General features: G+C 47.3%; 1 protein-coding gene across 2 annotated transcripts; it reads right to left on the reverse strand.

Annotated features, from left to right (window-relative positions):
- Window positions 1-2,627: 2,627 nt before the first annotated feature.
- HEXA (hexosaminidase subunit alpha) lies at window positions 2,628-25,778 on the reverse strand. 2 transcript variants are annotated; one of them, XM_082198572.1, is made up of 14 exons: window positions 25,532-25,778; window positions 22,654-22,749; window positions 21,493-21,558; window positions 21,163-21,209; window positions 20,421-20,531; window positions 17,237-17,338; window positions 14,625-14,757; window positions 13,661-13,841; window positions 12,480-12,566; window positions 11,024-11,096; window positions 7,510-7,690; window positions 6,589-6,679; window positions 5,436-5,540; window positions 2,628-2,890 (listed from the first exon to the last, which is right to left on the reverse strand). In XM_082198572.1, the coding sequence occupies exons 1-14, from the start codon at window positions 25,761-25,763 to the stop codon at window positions 2,827-2,829; spliced, it is 1,569 nt and encodes a 522-aa protein (XP_082054698.1). In that variant the 5' UTR covers window positions 25,764-25,778; the 3' UTR covers window positions 2,628-2,826. The 2 variants fall into 2 exon arrangements, with proteins under 2 accessions (XP_082054698.1, XP_082054697.1); XM_082198571.1 differs by having other exon boundaries at window positions 12,480-12,562; window positions 13,657-13,841.
- Window positions 25,779-26,606: the final 828 nt, after the last annotated feature.

Below are 26,606 nucleotides of genomic sequence, written 5' to 3' on the forward strand. Positions count from 1 at the left end.
TAAGGTTCAACCTTGAAGGCCTACATGGGGAAAATGAAAATGAAGCTTCTGTTGATCTTGATGTGCTTGTGGCTCCAGAGAGGCCCAATGGTAGTGGGTAATGTCTTTATAAACCATGCTGAACACATGTTCCAGATATATGGGGAGAATGCTACCCTATATTATGAACACCCAAGGAAGGTAGCAGACATGTCCCTTATACCAGGATTAATCAAGGATCCTGATGTTGTTTTGGCAGGCCTGCTTTACAATCAGAGTGGTCTCTTTGCAGCCCCACCTTCTGAAATGAATGACATCCCCTACCGATATATCAGATATACCAGAACCACAAAAGGTCTATGTTTTTGTTGTCATTCCACTGGAGTATGGAATTCCAAATGGAAGTATTGGCCCCAAGTTAAGTACCACATTGACAAAGGATGGCTGGGAAATTATACCCAATGCTCTGATAAATTTTGTCTTTGGGGTTCCCACAACGCCTCCTACCAGGGCAATACTACCTCTTCAGATTTGTACCCATACTTTCCTCAGTACTCGGTTAATTTCACTGGACAAGGGTCCATTTGTTCTGGTTGGATGATTAAAGATCCTAACCTCTGGTTTCTATATGATGGATTGGCGACAAATTTCCACCCAGGAAATTTCCAGTGTGTCGGTGTGGGGGCATTTACCTTTCCGGTTGCAGTGGAGGTCAATCACAAGGTACCTCATCTTGCAAGCAGACGGAAAAGGGCGGCCCTAGGCGACCACTGTGAAGATGAAATTTTTCTGTCAAATTCTGTAGGGAGCGTTGGGGGAGGATTTATAGGATTCCTCTCAATGGGAATTTACCCAGGAATAGTTTCTGAGCAAAATAGAAAGGCACTGTTTGCTCTTACATGCAGGCTGGAGAAAACTATCAATGCCACCACCCATGTCTTGCGCTCCCTGCAGGCAGAGGTTGAGGATTTGAACCAACTGACAATGACCCATAGATTGGTTTTGGACTACCTCCTTGCACGTTCAGGCGGTTTTTGTAAAATTGTCCCAAAAGGTCGATGCCAGGTTAAATTCCACGACCTCAACAAGACAACTGAAGACCAACTGCAAAACCTGCAGTCTCTGCCAGCTGGACAACACACCCACTCAGAATCCCTGGGAAAAGGTATGGTCGTGGATACCAGGAGAGGGGTGGGTGCATAGCCTTCTGACTGCCTTAACTATAGGAGGATTTATTTTTCTGTTGCTTCTTTCTGTAATCCCTTGTTGTCTGTCTTTGCTTAGGGGAATGATAGCCCGCAATGTTAAGCATCTCACTGACCCTCAGATTCTGGCAATATACAGAGCTTTGCCTCCAGTGCCAGATGAGCCAGAGGAAGACGATGGTTACGAGCGAATGCATAGGGAACCGGTCCCAGTGCAGGAACAGGCCCCATTGCAGGAAGCAACGGTTTATTCTGATGTCCTGAGTGGCGTTCAAGTTCAGGAGTCAGATGAATCTTCTCTCTGAGCTTGAAAAGGGGGGAATGAGGCAAGGAAGAAAGGGCTACCCCTATGCTATCCATATCATCAGTTATCAGTAATCAATATATTCAATATATATTCATATATGCTTACACAAAATCAAGGATTACAGTACTTTATAATCCATTTTGAATCAAAGGGAAGATGTGCCTTAGCTAACTGCAAACTGCTTGGAACAGCAAAGTTAGGAGCCGACCTTTCCCCTACAAACATCCGTGTACCCTGGACAAGGGCAAGACGTGAATCAGAGATTCTGGTACAAATTCCCCTCAGATACAGGCTAAATTAATCCCCAGAACAGGAAGAGCAAAACCACAAAACTCCAAAACTCCCTGTCCTGTCATAACTGGGGGAAAGGTTAGGCTGAGCGTCACTGGGAGCATCGGAAAGCAGAACTAGAACCCTGTGCTTGACCAGTGCTTGACCAGGAGCTGGTAGCGTGACAACAGCTTGCTGATTGGCTGATTCTCGCTGACAATCTTGTGAGTCTCTCATGGTTGTCTCATGATCTATGATTTGCTGTGATTTGCTCAGGTATAAAGACCTCTGGATTTCTGTCAATCGGGGTCCCGGTTCCTTTTGGAAGCGATTCCAAACTGGGTCCTTATTGCCTGGTAATAAACATCACCTTCTTATTCTCCATTGCTGAGTCTGATCCTTATTTTGCACCTGGCAAGAACCACTAACTTCCACGTGCTTCACTGGGTGCACTGAGCTCTGCGGACCCCACTGGGGAACAGTGTCAGGATTTTTACCTCATAAATCCTGGCTTTCCCCTGCCTGAACCTCCACGCTACCCGCAGAGGGCAGCGAGGAGCAACCACCACTGACTTGTGATGTAGCTGGAAACCCAGAGTATAACAGTGTTTTTTAGGCCCTGGAAAAAGTAGAAAGAACTATAGGGGGACTCAGTGGCTGGTAAAGATGCTCTCTTGGTGATGTGACAGCTCTAGAATTATTATTTTTTGGCAGGGGCTTGGGCAGATACCCCCTGCGGGCCATCCTTGCCTCTGCCAACATTCTTGGGCAGGGGGATTGTTTTTTGGGGGGGGGGGTTGGTGGAGGGTGTTCAGACCCCCCCAACATGCACTCATAATATACATAGAGTCCGGTAGACCTCTAGGTTTGTTTAACTGATTTTTATTATCATTCTTGTTTTAAATGGTGTGGCTTTTTTGCTAAGACCCAAGATCAATAGTGGTTGATTTCCCTTTGACGAATAACTGAAACTTTTTATTGAAAATAGTACTAAATCAGTGCTACCCTCTCCATGCCTACAGTGGTGATACTGATATGGCAGAGAACAGGACGAGGGTGTAGAAGTCAAAAGGCATTGTATTCATAGTCACAGTATCCTGTAAACAGTGGCTCTGCCCGGATTCCTCGCCTGCAACAAAGAAGAAGAAAAAGCATATCAATGGAAGATCACACTGCTTTACAAACAAAACAAAAAATAAATATGCTCAATGAAGATGTGCTTTTTTTTTCTTTTCATTTCACAATATTTACACATCGCTTCTAAGCAGTTTACCAAAAAATCAAATACATTGAAACTGATCCATAAGCGTCAAAGAGATCGAAGAACATTCAAAAGACAAATGCAATCAACAGTGTGCAAAAAGAAATTAAAACACGCATCTGCATACTGCATACTAACAGCGTTCTGAAGACATCCCTCAAGCCTTTTTTAAATCATCTGTCAATCCACAGAGAGACCAGGGAATTCTGAGAACATGTGCTGGAAAACATGACTTACTTGGATTCTGGTGAGTCACTGAATCACAGAACTGTAAAGCTGAAAGGGACCCAAGGGTCATCTAGTCCAACCCCCTGCAATGCAGAAGGAATATGCAGTTGTCCCTTATGGGGATGGAACCTGCAACCTTAATGTTATCAGCACCAGGCTCTAACCAACTGAGCTATAATTTTGTCTATCTTTTATTGCTCCTGTCTCTAATAAGCAAGGGTGGGAAGGACTGGGGCTCCTCCGATGTTGTTGGACTCCTGGTCCCATCAGCTCTTGGCCAGAATAGCCAAGGACCAGGGAAGATGGGATCAGGAGTCCAGCCACAGCTGCAGAGCCACAGGTGCTCTAAACTAACAGCAGCCATTCCTTGGTACATGGAGATCTCCTTTTAGCAACTGACAGCTGCTTGCGTTAAGAGGGGGAAAGTTCAGAGGCAGCCTACTCTGAAAACCATCTCGTTGGCCGCTGTCAGAAAGCACAACATTCCCAGATACCTGTGGGAAACCTGCGAGCAGGACCCGAGCAAAGGAGCCACTCTCCCCTCTTGCAATTTCTTATCTGCTCTTATGTTCTTATTAGTTGCGGCTGATAAATAAATTGAGCCTACATGTCCAAATATTGAACAATATTGTGGGCTTCCCGGAGGCAATTAGCTGGAAACTGATTATGTGAGCCTTTGCTCTGTTCTAGCAAATCTCTTAGTTTTCTTTCACTGTGCAAAGAGAGTTCGGGAACCATGGTAACACTGCACTATGCCTGCTTGCTCAGAAGTAAGTCCCACTTAAATGAATGGGACTTACTCCCTGGGTAGCTCAGTTGGTTAGAGCTGCTTCTTCTTCTTTGGCGATCCCTCGTACCTGAGTAAGATTGCTTTCCATGAACATGGTCTTAACGGTGAGTCTGTAAGTGACTGTGGAGGCCAATTCTGGATCCACACGTCCTTCCACAGTGGGGACATAGGTTTCTGGGTGGGAGTTGATAATGGTGTGGATGTGCCAAGCATGCCTTCCTCTTAGCATGCTTCTCCCTTGCGTCCTGAGTTCAAGCGTCTTCAAAGCCCATGACACCTTTGGTAAAGGCTGTTCTCCAACTGGAGCGTTTGCAAGCCAGTGTTTCCCAGTTGTCGGTGTTTATACTACATTTTAAAAGTCTTTTGTTGACCACCTGCATTACGTTTCCCATTTTTAAGTTTGGATAGCTCAGTTGGTGCTAATAACGCCAAGGTTGTGGGTTCAATCCCTGTATGGGACAGCTGCATATTCCTGCATTGCAGGGGCTGGACTAGAGCAGGGGTCGCCAAGGTTTACCTCGCCTGGGCCGGTTCACTCCAGTGGAGATCCCTCTGTGGGCTGGATTGTGCGCACACGCTTGCGATTTCCAGCATGTGTGTCTGCACAGATGTGATTTTCAGCGTCTGTGCATGCGCAGATGCAACTTCCAGCGACGTGGAAGCGAGTCCCCGTGCTGCGCTGTGCCAGTTTAGCGCAGTGCACGGGGACTCGCCCAGCAGGTAGCTCGGTTCGGGGGCAGCTTGGGGGCCGGTTAAATGACCCCTGTGGGCTGCTTGTGGCCCACGGGCCTTAGGTTGCCGACCCCTGGACTAGAGGATCCTCAGGTCCCTTCCAACTCTGTAATTCTATCATTCCCAGTCAAGCATGGACAGCAGCTTAACAAGGCCTGCCTGATCTCACTAACTGGCACACAAGACTGCATCAACCTTATCGGCCAAGCTATGCCCACCTGCCCTGCACCTGGCATAAAATACGAGGAGCAAGGCAGTTACAGGTGGGGCTTAGCCAAAAGCAGATTTGCTGGCACCCCTGATCTATGTTCTGCAAGCGTTGACAATCAGCTGGTTGCTAAGGTTTGCAATGTACTGTGCTTTTACCCACACGGTTTGATTTCAAACAGTGCAGGGACCAAAGTAGGTCGCCTGGTGTCACAGCCGGTGATTGACAGATGGCCAGATCCAGTTTCCCCACCCCAGCGTACAGGATTGCTGCCTGAGGTGCATGGAAATCTCAGGACATCAAGCACAAAGGCCTTTGTATATCCAGCTACAGCTCACAAGTTCGTCTGGCCCTTTTCACTCTCCATGGCTAATGCAACGGTCACGTTGCACATTCGTTCTTGAGAGCCACAGGTACAAACCAAGCTTCCCAGAGGGCTCAGCAGAGAGTTTTACCTGAGGAGGGTGCACCGGAAGTCTCCCAGCCTCCTATATGCATCCTGCAGGTCTCGGACCGTCGCGTTGCTCCAGAGTCTCTCGGCTACAGCCCCAGCTCTAGGCCTTGAGGAAATAAAACAGCACAGCGCTCACATCAGAAACTATGACAGGGCTGGTGAAAATAAGTCACAGCTGAGGAGCAAGCACTGAAACCTGGCGAGAGAGGCTCCTGGGTTAAGCTTAAGGAATGGCACGCTTGCTTGGAACGTGAGAATTCTGACCAAAACGGAAGCAGGAGCGGAAATTGTCACTATTTGCTTCTTCATTCCGTGTCCAGGACAGAAATAAATCGAGAAAACACAATGATGGATCTGGTAGCGGGAAGGAGGCCGCCTCCTCCATTGCAATCACGGCATTTAAGCCTTAAAGCTAAAGGCCAACACAATCCAGAAGTAAAATAAAAATAGAAATAGGCAGACAAGATATAATGGGAAGAGCAGAATCTCCTCTACACATATTAAGAGCAAATGGAAAAAAAATCCTCTGCAGGGGCTTAATTGCAAAGGCCTAGTCATGTGGGCAGGGCAGGAGGAGACTTAACAAATTTTTCCATGTATGACACCCCCCCCCCATGTATAAGATGCCCCCTGTTTTGGGGGACTCAAAATTAAGAAAATGGGGGGGGGGAGGAGATTGCCAAGAGTTGTAAAGTTTTTTTTAGGGGGGATAGGCCAGAGTAAATGGCGTTTGCGTGTGCTGCTCTGGTTCGCCAGAAGCGGCTTAGTCATGCTGGCCACATGACCCGGAAGCTGTACGCCGGCTCCCTCAGCCAATAAAGCGAGATGAGCGCCACAACCCCAGAGTCGTCCGTGGCTGGACCTAACAATCAGGGGTCCCTTTACCTTACACTTGTTTACACTGAATTACATTTGCCATTTTAATGCCCAAACACGTTTGGAGAGGTCCTTTTGCATCTCGTCGCTATCTCTTTTTTTGGTATTTTAACAACTCTGAACCAACTTAGTATCGTCAGCAATCCTCTCTCCTCCTGGGAAGCCAGAGGCGTCAAGGACACATTCCAACCAGGCAAATGACCTCAAGGAGGACCTCCATCAGAAAACGTGCCCCTACAAGACAAGGTGTGGCCTGGTTTACTGACCGCTGATCTTACCAGAGCCTTGGGGTTAGGTTTGTCACATCCACAAATTCCCCCCACATGCAGGCCTCTCCTCCAATCACCAGCTTCTTCTGTTCTGGGCTGCCTGTCAACAAGATGCATTCTTCAAAAAAATGTATTTAAAACAGTAACATCTAAAACATTAACAACATCTAAAAACAGTCACATACCCTCACAACCATTAATTTCAATTGCCTGGGTGAAACTCCCACCCACCCTTCTCAGATATGAAAACAAAGACCACCACAGCCAACCCCAAATGAACAGCCATACCCCAGGCCAACCCCAACCTCTCTCACCACCAAAGGAACACAAGTGAACAGCAGAGAACCTGCACAAGCAAAGCTGACACCAGACCCTACATATAGTAAGTAAAATAGAAACATCGCCACCTGACCGCACTCCCACCCATCTCCCGCCCCTCCACCTCTTTCCCCCTTTTCTTCCTAATGTCTCAACAAATGAAACTGATTTGTAAAAATGTTACATGGGGGGAAAAATACGAGAGAGAGACATTGCACACACTTTTGTAAATCAATAAAATCTTTAATAAATAATAATAATAAGAAGAAATTGCCTGGGTGAACCAGAATACCTTTAACTACCTCCTGATGATGAGAGAGACGCAACACATGAGGGAGGGCATTCCACAAATGGGGAGCCACCACCAAGAAGGCCCCGCCCCAGTTCTGTGCCAATAAAGGCAACACCCAGTGGTGCTACCACTAGCAGGGCCTCCCCTGCCAATCATAGGGCCTGAGGGGGTCAAAACCCAGGGAAGCACTCTTAGGTGGTTGGGTCACAAGCCATTTAGGGCTTCACACGCAAGGGCTGACACCTTGCAGGCCTGGTGACTCACAGCCTCTCTGCCTCACAGCACCCAAGATGGCAGGAAAGCCAACACCAAGAACGTACCTTCAAATGCCAATGGCTCCACCTGGTGAACCGCCACCCAATCCTGTCCATAAGAGATGTGGTTAAGATACCAGGGGGCAGAGAGAAGAGCCCGGTAGCCGGCTTTGGTGACGCGAGCCATCTCTGCTTGGTATGTCCCCGCGTTCTCTCTCCACACGTGTATTAGGGTATCAGGCTTCACCTGCCCAAAAGAGAAGCAAGTAAGCACATCAGAGACCAGGGAAGGGCCCAGGGTTCAGTTAAGACAGCAGGGCGGCTGTGGAATCATGGGAAGCCGCAACAGTGGCGCCACGTGAATTACAGCCATTCCAAATGGAGAGCTTTATCCCAGCTGGTATCTGCACTGGACTTGAACTGAATTTATAAGCAGGTGCTGTTGTTGTTCCAACCTGCAGAGTTGCTTTCTTTCTTGTTGCTTTTTATATGCAATGGTTTCGACCACTTTTTATATCTGCAACTGTTTTATGTATCTGATATATTTATATATATGGTATCTGAAGAAGTGTGCATGCACACGAAAGCTTATTACCAGAACAAATTTAGTTGGTCTATAAGGTGCTACTGGACAATTTTTAATTTTTATTCCGACTGCGTCAGACCAACATGGCTACCTACCTGAATCTAGAATCATGGAAGGCACCACATTGAGCTGCATGAAATGGAAGTCCATCAACCTCAGTATCTGAAGAAGTGTGCATGCACACAAAAGCTTGTACCAGAACAAATTTAGTCTATAGGTGGTACTGGATATTTTTTTTTAAAAAAAATTGTGTTTTATATATGTCTTTATTGTATCGTAAATCACTTTGGCATGTTCCATGGGAAGCAATGCATAAATTAAAATGATAATAGTAATAAATTAGAAAAAAAATAAGGAAACCAGAGAGGGGATAACCCTTTCCCCACCACCATGATTCTGACTAAATCCCCACCCCAACCCTCACGCACACCCCAGGACATCCCAGGATCACCATTCATCAGATGTGTAGCATGTGCTTAATCAGACGTACCATGTGATTGATATGCTTGCAGTGATTTGCTCAGTTGTATGAATTATTATTATTATTATTATTACAGTCATACCTCGGGATGAATACGCTTCAGGTTGAGCATTTTTGGGTTGCGCTCGGAACATGTTACTTCCGGGTTTCGCTGCTCGCGCATGCGCAGATGCTCAAAATGACGTCATGCACATGCGCGGAAGCGGCAAAATGCGACCCGTGCAGTCGCATGTTACATTTGCTTCAGGATGCGGACAGGGCTACGGAACGGATCCTGTTTGCATCCAGAGGTACCACTGTATTACTAGTATTCCTAATATTAATATTTGTATGCTGTTCTTCATCCGGAGATCCCAGGGCAGTTCACCACAGAAAAATACAAAATGAGAACACAAAACAAGAAGGAGGTGAGCCAAAGGGACCAAACACACACAGGCTACATGCAAAGCTCAATGTTCCAGGCACTCCTGTGACACAGGAACAGCCTGAACGGGACAGACAGTGGCAACCTATTCCTCTTTAGAGAAAGAGCAGAACAGCTTAGTGCTTAAAGAGAACAAAAGGTGGGTCAGAAATGCAAAGCGGCTTTGGGAGAGGGGAGGCAGAGAAGCAGCATTGCAGACGAGTAGAAAGAGCCAAGCGGCGCATGAGATCAAGCACACTTTTTGTGATATTCTCAGCGCTCTACTGGCTGCCAATTCATGCAGGCCCTGAGTTAAGGAATTGGTGCCCCTCTAGGTGCCATTAGTCCCAGGCAGCAGGGCCAGGATGAGACTTGTAGGTGATGAAAGATGCATTCATCCCTAAGTGATGAGCTGTGATACAGCAGTCCAGCAAGAAGCCCAGACTTGGTGCAACCACAGTGGGGATGTGCCAATGGGGAAATGGCTCTTATTCTGGCCTCTCAGAAACGTAATTGCGACCTTGACCCAGTCCAGGGGTAAGGAACCTCTGACCCAGGGGTCAAATGCAGCCCTCCAGGCTCCTCTGCCTTGCCCTTGGGACTCTCCCCAGGCCACACACCCCTCCAAGCTACTGTATTTTTCACTCTATAAGACACACTTTTTCCCCTCCAAAAATTAAGGGGAAATGTGTGTGCTTCTTATGGAGCGAATGCAGGCTCCATGGCTTCGCGTTGCTTTTGCTGAAGCCAGGAGAGCAAGACTCTCCTGGCTTCACGGATAGCCACAGCGGGAGGAGAAATGGAAGGGGCTCCGTTCTCCTGCCGCTTAGCTGAAGGGGCGCTGGGCAGAGAGGGAGAGAATTTTTTTTTCTTGTTCTCTTGGTCTGATCAGCTCCAAATAAAAAGGGCTTCCCTTATGCAGGCGGTGGCAAAGTTTCTTTTTTTAGCTTTTAAGCGTCGCAAGACTAAAATTGACTGTATTGATATGGGGCTATCTGTTTAGCCCATTTTAGTGTTGACTAAGTTCCAAAATCTTCCTGGAGTTTTTAACAGTGTACTGACAAATGTATTTTTTATTTTTTTTTACTGACTGACGGTCGAATAAAATGATTGAGACTTTTTCTTGTTCTCCCCCTCTAAAACAAGGTGTGTCCTATGGTCGGGTGCGTCCTATAGAGCGAAAAATATGGTGCATCCATTCCCACCTGTAGATGCTGAGGATAGAACTTGGGGCCTTCTGCATGCAAATCAGATGCTCTACCATTGAGCTGCGGCCCTTTCAGGTACTTTGCCTAGAGAAGGAATACAGCCATACCTCTTGTTACATTCGCTTCATGTTACGTTCTTTCAGGATACGCCCCACAGCAACCCAGAAGTACCGGAAAGGGTTACTTCTGGGTTTTGCTGCATGCTCATGCGCAGAAGCGGCAAATCGCGACCCGCTAACACGCAGACGTGGGTTGCGTTCTGCTCATGTTGCGAAAGGGGCTCTGGAATGGATCCCGCTCGCAACCAGAGGCACCACTGTATATGGGAAGGTTGCAAATTCAACGACACTCCTGCTCAGCTGCATTTGGTGGGGAGAGGGGCAGAGGGATCCACAGGATGCAAACATTCTTCCTACATGTAATTGCTCCGCTACCAGGCAGGGAACCAGGCAGAGGGCCTTCTTGGTAGTGGCGCCTTCCCTGTGGAACACCCTCCCACCAGATGTCAAAGAGAACAACAACTACCAGGCTTTTAGAAGACATCTGAAGGCAGCCCTGTTTCGGGAAGCTTTTAATGTTTGATGTATTATAGTATTTTAATATTCTTTTGGAAGCCGCCCAGAGTGGCTGGGGAAGCCCAGCCAGATGGGCAGGGTATAAATAATAAATAATAATAATAATAATAATAATAATTATTATTATTATTATTATTATTATTATTATTACTACCATGACTTTTGCCCAGCTGTCCACATAAAAGAGAAGGCAAGGGGGGGGCGAGGGGGAGAGAAGAATTTCTGCTGAACCATGCCAAGAAGCAGATCCATATATTGGTTGGTGGAGGGGAGAAAAAGTTGTGAATAGGACACAGCACCTGGAAATTCACCTAGAGGCCTTCTCACCTTCACTCCGTTATCAAAAACTTCCTGCCATACCGCGTAGCCTTTGTTGTAGGAAGAGACTATATCCAGCAGCCTGGAGTAAAGAGAAACAACTACTGAGAAAAGGAGGTGTTTCCCATCCTTCCCCCATTTATTCCTACTTTGCCTATATTCCAGGCAAAGTACCTGGACAGGCCATAGCTCAGTGCTAGAGCATCTGTTTTGCATGCAAAGGGTCCTCAGCTTCTGCAGGTAGGGCGATGAATGGTTCTTCTCTGAAAACCTGGAGAGCTGCTGCCAATCAGTGTAAGACAGCACTGAGCTAGATGGACCAATGGTCTGACTGGGAGGATACCCAGAGCTTACAGAGTTAACAGCTCAAGGGGAATGACGTCCTGTCACTGGGGGGGGGGGTGTTTGCATACGGGTATTGTACTTTGTGATGTGAACGTTTTTACTTTCTCTTTTGGCTGTGATAGGAGAAGTATCATGTCTCTGCTCTCTCCTGGCTGATTTGTTGTTTTGCTGTTGTACAATAAAGCTTTGTAGAATAGAAGCAGCTGTTGTACGAGAGTTTCACTGCATGGCTGAGATTCCTTCCGCACAGGCACACCGCTGCTCAAGATACTCTGCTCTAACTGGGAGAAGCAGATTGGCGCAGTGGAAGCGGACTGGACGCCACAACAGTGCCGCTGTTCGCAGCCTTGACGGACGGTCAATGGAACACTGGCCCAGGATAAGGCACCTTCCTGTGTTCCTTCATTTGCACTCCCAACTCAAAAAGCTGGCTTGGATAGTCATATCTTAGCTTAATAAACCAAGATATGAATGAGTCAACAAAGCACCTTTGCTCCTTATTTTGCACGAGCTGCAATTAATTAATAAGTTGCCCACCTGGTCCAACTGAAAAACTGTAATCACCAGCTTTGGAAAATGTCAGGCTATTAACTTCAAACCATGGTTTGTTCTAAAAGTGGTAACCATAGTTTCTTATTTGAACAAATTGGAGAACCACACAGTAAGCCCACAACTTATGTGGGGGTTACATTCCAGGGACTGTGCCGAAAGCCAAAGCAACTGGGGGAGGGAAAAAGAAGAGGCTCAAGTGATACTAGCCAATCCCAGCTACTCAGAAGTAGGTCCCACTGACTTCAGTGGGGCTTACTTCTAGATAAGAGTGTATAGAATTGCAACCTAACTTGGATCAGTTCTCCAAACAGTTCAAGAAAGGGGCAAAACCAAAAAGGACTTTAGGTAAATATCTTGAGATTTGGAGAAGTGGTGAGAGATCAGAGTTTTGATAGTCTCTGCAAGTATCTTTTTATTTACGTTTCCCTGGGGAGGCCAAAAGCAGAGGAATGCACCTGTACAAGAAGCATCACCTGGAAGACTGGGGTGATCTTCCAAAATCTGGCAGCAGTCCCTACAGCTCTTGCTCTGTGAAAGCCCCTGAGCAACTGAGAGCAACGGTCCTTACCTCTGGATGTAGAATGATTCCAGCTTGGTATAGTCTTCACCAAACCCCATCTTCTGCATAAACGCCTGGACATCTGGATTGGACTTCCTGCATGGGATGGAGATGAGCCAGATTAGAACCACAGAACAGGTAGCACCCACCAAAGGCTCTGAATGGCTTTCTCTGAGGGTCAACAAAAATAAAAACCAAGAATGGGCACACATCGGGTGATTTACTACGTAATCACAGTGAACTGCAGTATACAAAGTGGAATCCTCCCTTTCTTTTAGCAGAATCCCTTTTGATTTTGATTTCTTTTTTAAGCAAGCAGGATTTGCTCCGGAGGGTAGGACAGCTTCAAGTTACAAGAAAGGAGTTTCTGATGAAACATCAGGAAGAACTTTCTGACAGTATGAGCTGTTTGACAGTGGAACAGACTCCCCTAGGAGGTTGTGGACTCTTCTTTCTTGGAGATTTCTAAGCAGAGGTTGGGTGGCCGTCTGTCATGGATGCTTTAGCTGAGATCCCTGCATTGCAGGGGGTTGGATTGGATGACCCTTGGGGTCCCTTCCAACTATATATCTCTATGATTCTAGCCACTCCAGATGACAGGAAGAAACCTGAAAGCAATGGGCAGAGCATGCCTACTGGTCAGGAAAATCTGCCTTTCTTGTGGATATCTATAATTAAAATGCTCCGGATATGTAGTCTGATGGAAAGTAACAGAGATGGAAAGGGAGACTGTATCTGATGGACATGTAAATATATTGCGCTTGTTTTATGACTTGTTGTTCTTTTGGCAATCAGCCAATTACATATTAAAAATATGAGTCGTTGATTTGTTGCTTGCATGGATGCATTTATCCAGTCAATTTTATGGGATAGGGAAGTCAGAAAGGGAGGACCAAACAGATTTTCAGCAATTCTGATGATGGGTGGAGGAGTTTTTGAAAGTTTCACAACATCTCCCAAGAAAACTCTGTGTGTGTGTGTGTGTGTGTGTGAGAGAGAGAGAGAGAGAGAGAGAGAGCGCGCAGAGGAGAGAAGAGAAGAAACATTTAAGGTTCACAGCAAGAAACCTGTACATGTACAACAAAACTATTATCCCAGAAGACACAGGTCACTGAAACTAGCCAGCTTCTCTCCTTCCCCCACCTCCCTGTCACTCCCACTCCAGATCCCTCCAAGAAATCAAGACTTGCCAGCATGTGAAGTCAACCTCATCTCCTCCCAGGTGAATGTAGAAGTCTGGAAACACAGAACTGACTTCGGCAAAAAACTTGGCCATGAACTCGTAAGTTGTATTGCGGATGGGGTTGACTGGCCCGTAGCTTCCGGAGGGATTTGGGCCCGCATAGCAGGGAGTCAATAAGCCTGGGATGCCTAAGATGAGAAAAAAACAAAAACAAAAGCAGGGGTGGGATTGGGGTGGGGGAGTCTGCTTAAACACATGGAGCAGTGGGCAAAAGAAAAAAGCAAGCTCTGCATGGGTGGCCCTAGAAGATGAGGCACTGGTCCCCTTTGCCAAAAGGGACCCAATGGAAAGACTTATAAAGCTAAGAATAGCATGCAGAAAGTTACAATTTACTAACAGCCCAATCCTAACCGTGTCTATATATCAGAAGAAGTGTGCATGCACACGAAAGCTTATACAGTACCCAGAACAAATGTAGTTGGTCTCTTAAGGTCTCCTCTCTTCCTCTGAAAGTCCAACACCATCTCCTTTGTCTTGCTGATATTAAGGTGCAAGTTGTTCCCTATGTAGATATTTTTTGGACCTCCCCTCTATACACTGATTCATCTCCACCTGTTATTAAACTCATTATGGTGGTGTCATCTGCAAACTTAATAATTGCAGTAGACGGGTCAGATGATACACAATCGTATGTATACAATGCATACAGGTAGGGACTTAGCACAGAGCCCTATGGTGTGCCAGTGCTGTTTTTAAGGAATTAGATGTTACATATAATGTTAAATACATTAGATTTACACACTGAAAGAGTCATATAAGCACCTGGTTCAAACAGCTACACATCTAGTACACACCTTTCAGCCAGGTGGTTTTCGTTTGTGTTCAGATCCTAACTCTAGACTCAGAATATACATTGGCTCCAGGAACCACTAAGTACGCCATTCAGCTGGTCGCTGCAGCCCAGCTCTTACCTGGACCCCACGAGAGAGTATGGCCAGGAGTGTCAAATTCGGAAATCACCCTGATCCCACGCAGCCGGGCATACTCAATCACTGTCTTCACATCTCTGGCAGTGTACACATGGGTGGTAGGGTGGAAGGCTCCCTGGAAAGGCACAAAGTCACAACATCTTACTGCCCTACAAGTCTTATTAAAATTGTGTCTAGGCTGGAGTCCTTAAGAGAAGTGGATTATTCAAAATTCTCACCTAGTCCATCTGCACTGTACATTTAAAGCAATATCATGCAACTTTAAACAGTCATGGCTTCCCCCAAAGGATCCTGGGAAACGTAGTTTGTTAAGTGTGCTAAGAATTCCTAGGAGACCCCCTAATCCCCTCTCGGAGCTACAATTCTAGAGTGGTTTAGCAATCAATCCCTCTTTCCCAGATAACTTTGGGAACTGTAGCTCTGTGAAAATAATGTGAGTCTCCCAACAATTCTCTGCACACTGGAAAAACTACAGTTCCCATTATTTGGGGGCGGGCACAGTGCCGTTTAAAGTGGTATGATACCGCTATAAATGTATAGTGCAGATGGGGCCTTCAGCCTGGCAGAGATATTTCTCACCCTCAAAAGTTTAAAGAAAGACAAGCAGAGTGCCAACTCCAGGCTTTGGAGATTCTTTGGGAAAGACACCCTCTTTCTAGGAGTCTGTACCTTCACTGCCATTTTCACCAGCTGTTCGGGCTGCTCCTCTTCCTCATTGCTACCACCTACCGTATTTTTCGCCCTATAGGACACACTTTTCCCCCTCCAAAAATGAAGGGGAAATGTGTGTGCGTCCTATGGGGCGAATGCAGGCTTTCGCTGAAGCCAGGAGAGCGAGAGGGGTCGGTGCGCACCAACCCCTCTCGCTCTCCAGGCTTCAGGAAGCTATCCGCAAGCCCTGGGAGCCCGGTGCGAAGTCGCGCAGCTCTCCCACAGCTTGCGGAGAGCTGCCTGCAGGCTTCGGGCTTTGTGCAGCTCTCCCATGGCTTGCGGAGAGCTGCCTGCATCCTGAAGCCTGGGGTGCGCTGAGCTCAGCGCGCCCCAGGCTTCGAGCTTCGCGCAGCTCCCGGCAAGCCGTGGGAGAGCTGCGCAACTTCGGGTAGATATCCGCAAGCCTGGGGAGACCGGCGCGACTTCCCGCCGGGCTCCCTACGCTTGCGGATAGCAGCCTGTTCTGGGGGCTGGGGAAGCTTAGGCTTCCCCCGCCCCATCCCCGCGCCTGGGGGGGGGGATATTTTTTTCCCCTTTATTCCCCCCCCCAATAAACTAGGTGCGCCCTATGGGCCGGTGCACCCTATGGGGCGAAAAATACGGTACTTTTAAAAAAGGGATGCCGGTGGTGCTGTGGTCTAACCCACTGAGCCTCTTGGGCTTGCTGATCGGAAAGTTGGCGGTTCAAATCCCCGGGACAGGGTGAGCTCCTGTTGCTCTGTTCCAGCTCCTGACAACCTAGCAGTTCGAAAGCATGCCAGTGCAAGTAGATAAATAGGTACCGCTCTGGTAGGAAAGTAAACGGCATTCCATGCGCTCTGGTTTCCATCATGGTGTTCTGTTGTGCCAGAAGCGGTTGAGTCATGCTGGCCACATGGCCCAGAAAGCTGTCTGTGGACAAGTGCCGGCTCTCTCGGCCCAAAGCGAGATGAGCGCCACACCCCATAGATGCCTTTGACTGGACTTAACCGTCCAGGGGTCCTTCACCTTTAGATTTTGTCTACCGCTTGCTTTACTTGTCAGGCAGAGAGCCAGTAAGCAAGGAGGCAGTGGCATCTACCACTCCTCCTGATTGCCACCATGATTTAGTAGGTCCAGGTAAAAGGCAGGTGGACAAGCCTGTTTCAATGGGGTGACAGTAAGAGCTGTTTGACAGTGGAACGCTCTCCCTCGGGAGGTTGTGGACTCTCCTTCATTAGAGGTTTTTAAGCAGAGTTTCGATGGCCATCTATCATGGATGCTTTGGATGTGATTCCTGCACTGCAGATTGTTGGAACTACATGACCCTCAGGGTTCCTTCCAACTATGATCCCATGCTTCTATAAGAGGAGCAGGAGGTCCAGGGAGCTCATCCATGGGTCTCCTGCTAAGATATGGACACTCAACACATGCTTGACCAAGCCGATCCTTGGCCCCAGCCCCAGAAAGGCAGTTTCCCAATGAGCAAACAAGACCAGGACAAGATAGGAAACACAGTGGTACCTCGGGTTAAGTACTTAATTCGCTCCGGAGGTCCATTCTTAACCTGAAACTGTTCTTAACCTGAAGCACCACTTTAGCTAATGGGGCCTCCTGCTGCCACCGCGCCACCAGAGCACGATTTCTGTTCTCACCCTGAAGCAAAGTTCTTAACCAGAGGTAATATTTCTGGGTTATTGGAGTCTGTAACCTGAAGCGTATGTAACCCGAGGTACCACTGTATACTTCAGATGCACGCAACGCTGCAGTTTTCCAGAAGGGCATAAGCATTAGGTTTCAACACAAACACTGTATTCCCAAGAATTACCTAAACAACAGCAGGGGTGAGGAGCGAGGTCATGTACAAAGCTTTCCCTTGCCAAGTCCTTAAGGGATTCTTTGGTAAACTCCTTGTGCTGACTTACCTTTTGGCTGAGATCTGGGAATGTCACGCTCTCGTACGGAAAGGATGGGTCGTCCACAATGTGCCAGTGGAACACGTTGAATTTGTTATAGGCCATGGCATCCTAGGGAATTGGAGAGCAGCACACACAGTCCTGAGAGATTGATTAGCAACAGATGCTAGCTGGCTTTCTCAAGAAGCAGCCCTGCAGAGCTCATGTGGGGTCCCAAAAGTGAGATGTAACCTGGATGCTGTTTGTCACTGGACGTCTTCCCCACCCACAAATCTAGGGATGGGGAGAACCTGGAGCCCTCTGGATGGTGTTGGACCGAAGTACCCATCATCCCTGACCAAAGGGCATGCTGGCAAGGACCAATGGGAGCTGGGAGTTCAGTGAAATCTGGAAGGTGACAGGTTCCCCATCCCTGCACTAAACCATGCCTGAAATCACCTTTCTACTCCAACATGATCTACATTCATATATAAAAGGTAAAGGTAAAGGGACCCCTGACCATTAGGTCCAGTCGTGGCCAACTCTGGGGTCGCGGCGCTCATCTTGCTTTATTGGCCGAGGGAGCTGGCATACAGCTTCCAGGTCATGTGGCCAGCATGACTAAGCCACTTCTGGCGAACCAGAGCAGCACACATAAATGCCGCTTACCTTCCCGCCGGAGCGGTACCTATTTATCTACTTGCACTTTGACGTGCTTTTGAACTGTTAGGTTGGCAGGAGCAGGGACCGAGCAACGGGAGCTCACCCCGTCGTGGGGATTCGAACCGCCAACCTTCTGATCGGCAAGTCCTAGGCTCTGTGGTTTAACCCACAGCGCCACCCGCATCCCAGATTCACATATAAATTATTACAATTACTAAGATTATTCATGGGGGCTTCAGAGACTCCACCTTATGCTTTATCCAGTCCCACAAGTCTTCCAAAGCAAAGCAGGCAGCTAAAGCCAGAGCCTTTTCAGTTGTGGCCCCTGCCACTGGAATTCCCTTCGCAGGCAGGTTTGCCTGGCGAAGCCTGCATTTTCTTTCCAGGACCAAGCAAAAATGTTTTACTTTGCTCAGGCTTTCTCGGGGGTTCTGTTTCGTTTGTTAATCCTCCCTCCCTTCCTTTTTACGTTTTATGCCGTATATAACCCCCTGGATGCAATTAAACCTAAACATTGCAGAAAAGGAACATCCTAGAACCTTTCCTCTGGCGCTGAGCGCTACGTCACAAGACAATCTGAGGCCAGACACAACATGTATAAAGGCAGCAGTGCCTGTGGGCGAGGGAGGAGTCAATAGGCACAGCAGTCAGAAGCAGATTTCTAAAGAGAGGTAGCAGGGTTCTGAACTGTTTTTTAAAGCAGATCCACTTCCTGCCCTGATGGGGTCATTCCAGTCCACGTGCATTTCCTCCCAGTTTTAACCCCTTCTCATTCTTCAGGCTAAAACTGGAATTACTGCGGAATTGCAGGACCCTGTTGCACTATATGAGGCCTGCAGAGATCATGGCATTTCAGGATGTACTGTATTTTTCGCTCCATAGGACGCTCTTTTTCCGTCTTAAAAACTAAGGGGGAAAGTCTGTGCGTCCTATGGAACGAATGCAGGGGGGAGGCAGGCAGCAAAAGCCCCCAAGAGCTGCACACAAGTTTCGCGCAGCTCTTGTGGGCTTTTCCCCAGGAGGGAGAAGGGACTGACACGGCCAGTCAGTCCCTTCTCCCTCCTCGTAGAAAAGCCTTGCGCAACCTTTCCAGCCGGGGGAGGCTGCACAAGGCTAAAGAGGAAGCCAAGGCAGCGAGCGCGATCCATCCCCCTGGCTTCCTTGGCTTCCTCTTTAGCCTTGTGCAGCCTCTCCAGCCGCGGGAGGCTGCGCAAGGCTAAAGAAGCCAACTTTTAAAAAATCTCTCTATCTCTACCTCTTTTTCTTCTTTCATCCTTTCTCCACCCCCTTCTTTTCCTCTGGATCAGTGTTTTTATCTAGATCAACGTTTTAGTTTGGAGGGGAGGGATATTATAAAAAAGGAAACTTTGCAGCTTTTATTTTAGTATACAATAAAAACAGATTAAACAAAACACAAAAGAAGGAAATAGCACAGAAGAAGAAGAGAAAAGGGAAAGAGGGGGGAGATACAAAGTCATTTACCAGAGGTAGATCTTAACCCTTGCCTCACCTGGGAGCTTCTCTGGGCAAAAATTCCCTCGGCTTAAGTGAGGTGGGGGAAGAGTGGCAGGTAGGGGGGTACCTACGTAGACACTGAAGCCACATGTCTCTCCGACAGTGGCTGTGGATCTCCTGCTGCAGAATTGTAGGACCGTATAGAGTGGGGAGGGCCACCCGAGGGTCATCTAGCCCAGCCCCCTCACAATGTAGGAATCACAGCTAAAGAACGCCAGGCAGATGGTCCCCCAACCGCTGCTTAAAAGCCTCCAGTGGTGGAGACCCCCAACAACTTCCGAGGTCATAGAATTGCAGGGTTGGAAGGGAACACCAGGAGTCATCTAGTCCAGCCCCGGTGGACAGCGGGCACGATCCATCCCGCTGCGCAAGGCTAAAGAGGCTGCGCAAGGCTAAAGAGGAAGCCAAAGCAGCGAGCGGGATGGATTGTGCTCGCTGCCTTGGCTTCTTCTTTAGCCGCGCTGGAGAGGTTGCGCAGCTATGGCAGAAGCCAATGCACCCAGCGGGATGGATCCCGCTCGCTGTCTTGGCTTCTTTGCTCTTTGGGGCTGGGGGGGAAACCCGGGCTTCCCCCACAGCCCCAAGAAGCTCTGGGAGAAGTGGACAGGCTGCACGCAGCCTGTCCGTTGCTCTTTGGGGCTGGGGGCGGAAATAATATTTTGCCCCTTTATTTCACCCTCTAAAAACTAGGTGCGTCTTGTGATCCGGTGCGTCCAATAGAGCGAAAAATACGGTAGCTTTTGTTAGGTTATATAGCAGTGTTTCTCTAGCTTGGGTGTTGGGACTACAATTCACATCATCCCTCTAAAATTTTCCCAATCTTCCAACTCAAACAGGTTAATTCATTTTCCTTTTTACATAAAAAAAAAGTCCAAAAGGGGTTCTCTGATTATTACTAATAAATGTCAGCAATAGAGCAGAAAAATCTGGAGGACCAGAGTTTCTACACTTCTGATTCGGATGATCATCTGAACCAGACTCGTGCGTTTTCCAGAAAGACTAGCAACACTTGTTGCCCCAAGCCAAATTCACATACCAGTGTCTCCAGAATTGCTCTCAAAGGCAGGTAATGGCGTGACGTATCAAGCAGCAGACCTCGGTGAGGAAAGCGGGGAAAGTCAACTACATCTGTCTTGTTTATGTGGAACTGTGCAGGGGAGGAGATGAACGACAGTCAGGAGAGTCTCCAAAACCCTTCGATGGTAAAGAGCATCCCCAGGGCCCAGGGCAGTTTTTACTACCGCAGCCTTCCCCAAACCTGATGCTTCCTTCCACCCCCACCCAATGTTGTTGGGTTCACATCTCTCATCACATCTGAGCATGGGTCTTCTGCCTGGTATGGGGCAGCTGCTCCAGGTTTGCAAGTCTGACGGGCATGCCCTGAAAATAAATGGTATTTGCTGGATTATTCCAATCAAACACCCCAAAAGCAGAAGTTAGCAGCTACTTTCTCTGCCCCGTCATCTCAAATCCCTTGCCTGAGGGAAAGGATGACAGCTGGCAGAGGGCATGGTGGAAGTGAAATGCAACCCATTTGACTCAGGAACTGGGCATTCTTGAACTTAGCCTCTGCAGCCGTTTTTTTCAGCTGGCCCTGCTGAGCCTCATTGTGGGTAGAGGTGGGGAAGGATATCCCATGGGCTGTAATTCAGATGTTCTGTGATTCCAGTGCAGTGAAAGGAGAGCCTGCAGGATCAGGCCAACGGCCCATCATGTTTTCACAGTGGCCAATCGGATGCATCAACATCACCAACCACGGAAGATCCATATTCACTCACCGCCCCATCATCGTCTCTCCAGGCGAGTTGGCTGAAGGTCTCCAGCCCTGTGGAACAAGGCAAGATCAACTTAAATGTACATGGTTTAAAAACAAAATATGGGAGCGTAGAAAGTTGTCTTCTACTGCGTCAACCCATTTGCCCATTGAGCTCAGCCAGCTGGGAGTGGCTCTCCAGGATTTCAAGCAGGGAGTCTCTCTCTACCTGCAGAGGCCAGGGATTGAACCTGTGCCCGGAAGCATGCAAAGCAGATGCTCAGCTACTGAGCTATGGACCGTCTGCTTACACAGACCCAGGAAGAGGGACCGTGGGAAAGCTCAGTTGCCTTACCTCTGAGAGCTCCCCATACAGTTTGTGCTGTCAGAAGCATCTGCGCATCCGAAACGGTCAGCTTATCTGAAAGAGCATCAAACAAAAGAGTTGTTAGGACTTCTTAAAATGTAGCCTCTCTCAGAATTATGCCAGTTCAGTGGACGCTCGGGTTGCGAACGTGATCCGTGTGAGATGCATGTTCGCAACCCGCAGCATTCGCAGCCCACGTCTGTGCACACGCGGGTTGCAATCCGGCACTTCTGCGCATGTGCGACCGCCAAAACCCGGAAGTAACCCGTTCCGGTACTTCCGGGTTTCAGTGGTCCGCAACCCGAAAAAACGCAACCTGAAGAAGCTGTAACCTGTTCTTCTAGGTTTATAGCAGGGGTCAGCAGAAGGCAAATAAGGGATCTATACTGTGATTATCAGCAGCCTAGAAAGGGTTCCTGACTCCCAAATGTTCAGCAGCAGCAGCAACAAAAATTCACTCCCATCAATTTGGCCAGTCTTCCCCAACCTGGTGCCCTTGAAGTGTCTGGCACTTCAGCTCCTATTCACCCCAACCCGCATGGCCAGAGGTCAGCGATGAGGAGATGAAAAGTTCAGTCATATCTGGAGGGTCTCCGTTTGACTTCCCCTGCTCTTATTCTTCCTAAAGTACATAGGGCAGTCTCTGAAATAAACAAACGTACCCTAATTCAGCATTCAGTGAGCGATGTCTGTTGCAAAAGGTAAAGGTGGGGTGAAGTCCAGTCAGTGGTGACTATGGGGTTGCTGATCTCGCTTTCAGGCTGATCTCGCTGGCATTTGTCCACAAACAGCTTTCCGAGTCACGCGGCCAGCAGGACTGAACTGCTTCTGGCGCAACGGAACGCCGTGACGGAAACCAGAGTGTACAGAAACGCCATTTACTTTCCCACCACAGCGACACCTATTTATCTACTTGCACTGGCATGCTTTCGAACTGCTAGGTTGGCAGGAGCTGGGACAGAGGAACGGGAGCACACCCTGTCGCATGGATTTGAACTGCTGACCTTCTGATCGGCAAGCGCAAGAGGCTCAGTGGTTTAGACCACAGCGCCACCAATACCTGCACTGAAGCAGCTCTCGAGCACAGTTGCTCAAGCACAGTAGCCCACACAGCTCTGGAGGTGGTGCTAAGACCCTTGGTTCTCTTACAGCTCTCTGAGGAGTCCAGCGAAGGGTAGCCATCACACCCTGGCTCAGTGACACTCACAAGAAGCTCATTACAGGGGTCCTCAGAGTGGGCGTTCCCTGCGAAACACAATTGAAGCAAGCAAGAAAGAACAAATGAAAGATCACAGATAAATCATTGTCTCTGCTAGCACAGGAAACACCTGTCAATGAATTTGGGCAACGATTACACTTATCCCCCCCCCTATAATATTATGAAAATTATTGTTAGGGCTGAGAATATGGTGATCATTGTATCAAAATTGTATTGATGATGATACAATATATAATTGAATTGCAATAGTAAAGAGTATGTGTCTTAGGCATAGATTTGTGAGTTTTTAATTCACATTTTTCTTTTGCTTGTCCACGCAATTTATTATCTGAAATAAAAGAAACCTCCTGTCCGTGGTGTTTGATGCTGCTTGTTGAAACATCCTGAGATCTTCTGGCAGGTGTCATTGTCAAATGATATGACAGGTGTCCACTACTACCTACATACATTCCAGAAACAACTGGAGGTATTTTTGTTCCAACAAGTTTCCCCCACTGCATACATGGGTCTTTAGTACAGTTTTAAGTCCGACAAGAGGGGGATTTGCCCTGCCGGACTTAAAACTGTACTACGAAGCAGCAGCGTTCTGCTGGATGAAAGAGTGGATGCTCCTCGAGAATACAGATATCTTGGATTTAGAAGGTTTTAATAATGCATTTGGATGGCATGCATATCTGTAGTATGACAAAGTTAAAGTGCATAGGGCCTTTAAAAATCATATTGTTAGAAAAGCATTACATGATGTTTGGATTAGATATAAGGATTTGCTGGAAAACAAAACCCCTAGATGGTTGTCACCCTTGGAGGCTAAAGCGGTGAAAAAACTCAATATGGAGGCCAAATGGCCAAAGTATTGGGAAATTCTGGAACAGGATGGAGATAAACTGAAACTACAGAGTCATGAGAAATTAAAAACAAAAGTATGAGATTGGCTCCATTATTTTCAAATAATGGAGGTATATAAACAAGACAGGAAAATTGGCTTCCAGGTGGAAAAATCTAAACTAGAAACAGAACTGTTAGAACCCAATGTTAAGAATTTGTCAAGAATGTATAACTTGTTGCTGAAGTGGAATACACAAGACGAAACAGTTAAATCAGCTATGATTAAGTGGGCACAGGACATTGGTCATAACATTATGTCTGCTGACTGGGAATGGTTGTGGAACACCGGTATAAAATTTACGGCATGTAATGCCTTAAAGGAAAATATTATGAAAATGATCTATAGGTGGTACATGACCCCAGTCAAGCTAGCAAAAATCTATCATTTGCCTGACAATAAGTGTTGGAAGTGTAAAGAAACTGAAGGTACTTTCTATCACCTTTGGTGGACGTGCCCGAAGATTAAGGCTTTCTGGGAAATGATATATAATGAAATGGAAAAGGTACTAAAATGTACTTTCCCTAAGAAACCAGAGGCCTTTCTCTTGGGCATTGCTAACCAATTGGTGTCGAAGAAAGACAGGAATTTTTTTATGTACGCTACTACAGCAGCAAGGATCCTTATCGCAAAGCATTGGAAGACTCAAGATCTACCCACTCTGGAAGAATGGCAGATGAAGGTGATAGACTATATGACACTGGCCGAAATGACTGACAGAATTCGTGAACAGGGGAAAGAGACGGCGGATGAAGATTGGAAGAAATTTAAAACGTATCTTAAGAAATACTATAAAATTAATGAATGTTAAAATGTTGAGGTTCTTAGTAAGAAAAGGAGATTACAGCGACAAAGGATTAAGTAAAAGAAAAGAACAAATAGGGAATAAATTTGACAAAATTAATTTTAGGACTTGCTGAAATAATTTTGGAAATTGGGATGTAGAAAGGGGAGGTTTGGGGGAGTCAGAGAAGTGAGGTTTATGAAAAAAGGATACGAAACTATACATGTTTGTTTTGTCTTTTTATTTGTTTGTAATGTTTATAAAAAATTTGTAAAATCAATAAAAAAGTTTTTTTTAAAATTCATACATGGGTCTTTACCCTGAATGTCTGCTTTGTATGGGTCTACTTCTATTTGAAACACCTTTGCTGTTTTTGTGCTTTTAACTGTTTTGCATTATCTTTAGGGTACATTGCCCTGAAGTTGTTGTTCAGAAGGCAAATAATGAACCACGTTCTAGCTGGGCCAGAGGCTAATGCGGGAAGAGCAAGAAATATAAAACTGACCTTTGTATACCAGGCTAGTTGCTACACACATACACCCAATTTATTGCAAGAGGTACAACCAGAGTTCAAGGACTCATTTGAGTCAGACAACAGCAACAGCAATGCAAGGAGGGTGCAAAGCAGGGACTGTGAAGGGGTGTCGCCTACAGAGGGTCCTGGGGGGCCAGATAAAAAGTCTTAGAAATGCAACTAAATAAACATGACTTGCATTATTTTGGACAACAGCATTATTAGTGTAGTGGTACATTTTAAAATAATGCATATGACTGTGTTGATACTCTTTTCCTCCCTACACATACACACATCCCAAACAGCAGCAGCACCTCGTACCATAATATTTAGTTTATCAGAATGAGTACAAAAGAAATCCTCTGCATATTTTTCACAGTTTTAAAACTGAAATAAAACTGTGCTGGATGCAATGCTTTCTACAAACAGGGGTCAGACTCGGCCACGCTCGGAGCTTTCAGTTCCCCAGCTTGGAAGGGAGGAAGCGGCGTGTCTCTGGGCATGCACAGAGTTCCCCTCGGCAATCAAATCCCGCAAGCCCCGTCCGGGAAGGCAAAGCGTGCAGATATGAAAGAAGAGCGGTGCTTCTCCTTGAAAATCACCCTTAGCCCCTCAACCCCGCCTGACCTGCGTCTTCGAGTCCGGGAAGGAAAAGCAGCGCCCAGTAACGTCGGAACGCCTCGTCCAGCACCGAGCAGCCGGGCCCCACGGCCGACGAGTCGGCATAGCCGAAGCGGAAGCTCCGGGCTCGGAGGCGGCAGCCGCCCTGGGCAGCCTGGAGCAGCGACTGCGGCTGCGGCCACACGGCAGCGGCGGCGGCGGCGAGCAGGGAGAGCAGCGCGCAACGGAGCCCCGCCATGGTCGCCAGCCGAGCGCGTGGAGAAACGCCGCCGAGCGGAGGATGCGGCGCAGCGGGAGGGGTGGGCGGGTCATGTGACCGTGCAAAAAAACCGGTCGGAGGGGAAGCGGGTGGTGCCCCGGGGATAAGGCGGAGTCGGGGAGCCGCCCGTGCAAACGGGCCTGGGGGGGGAGAGGGCGAGGGGTTTGCAGCAACCCTCTCCGCCTGCCACCAGCGCCGGATTTACGTATAAAACTAAACAAGCTATAGCTTAGGGCCCCACTCTCATGAGAGCCTGCCCAAAAATTAAAGGAAAAAACAAACTGGATGTACATTTCCAAATTATAAGAACCAAATAAAATAAAACCTACATACAGCAACAGTGTTTTGTGTTGTGTAGGCTCCTATGATGTAAGTCAGGGGTAGGCAAACTAAGGGCCGGATCCGGCCCCATCGCCTTCTAAATCCGGCCTGCGGTAGGTCCGGGAATCTGTGTTTTTACATGAGTAGAATGTGTGCTTTTGTTTAATTTTTTCCCCCATTTCTTTTATTGGTTTTCACAACATTATAAACAAATAAACACATAAAACTTCCCCTTGGTTGAATTTCATTGCATGTCCTTTTAACGGTTTTCCAAATCATAGTTCTTAAAATAATTTAACTTAAACATTAACATCCTTAGATCTTCACATGATGAAATTAAACATATTAATTCATCATTTACCTTAAATAAAATCCTAAGCCAATTAAGTATCTGCAAGCTGTTTTCAGTTAGTTTAACTTAACATGTTTAACTAAGTAATCATTAAATTTGATCCAATCTTCCTGATCTCCTCCTTCTGGTCGCAGACTCTTCCGGTTAGG

Source organism: Podarcis vaucheri (genome assembly GCF_965113315.1).
Source record: "Podarcis vaucheri genome assembly, chromosome: 14".
Lineage (NCBI taxonomy): Eukaryota > Metazoa > Chordata > Lepidosauria > Squamata > Lacertidae > Podarcis > Podarcis vaucheri.

Bases quoted from the DNA above. Each gene is read 5' to 3' on its own strand.
- HEXA (XM_082198572.1), bottom strand. From the start codon at position 25,763: ATGGCGGGGCTCCGTTGCGCGCTGCTCTCCCTGCTCGCCGCCGCCGCC. The intron at 21,210-21,492 runs GTAAGGCAACTG...CTTGTTCCACAG, and splicing joins TGTATGGGGAGCTCTCAGAG to GGCTGGAGACCTTCAGCCAA. The intron at 12,567-13,660 runs GCAAGTCTTGAT...CATCCCATGCAG, and splicing joins GAGGTTGACTTCACATGCTG to GAAGTCCAATCCAGATGTCC.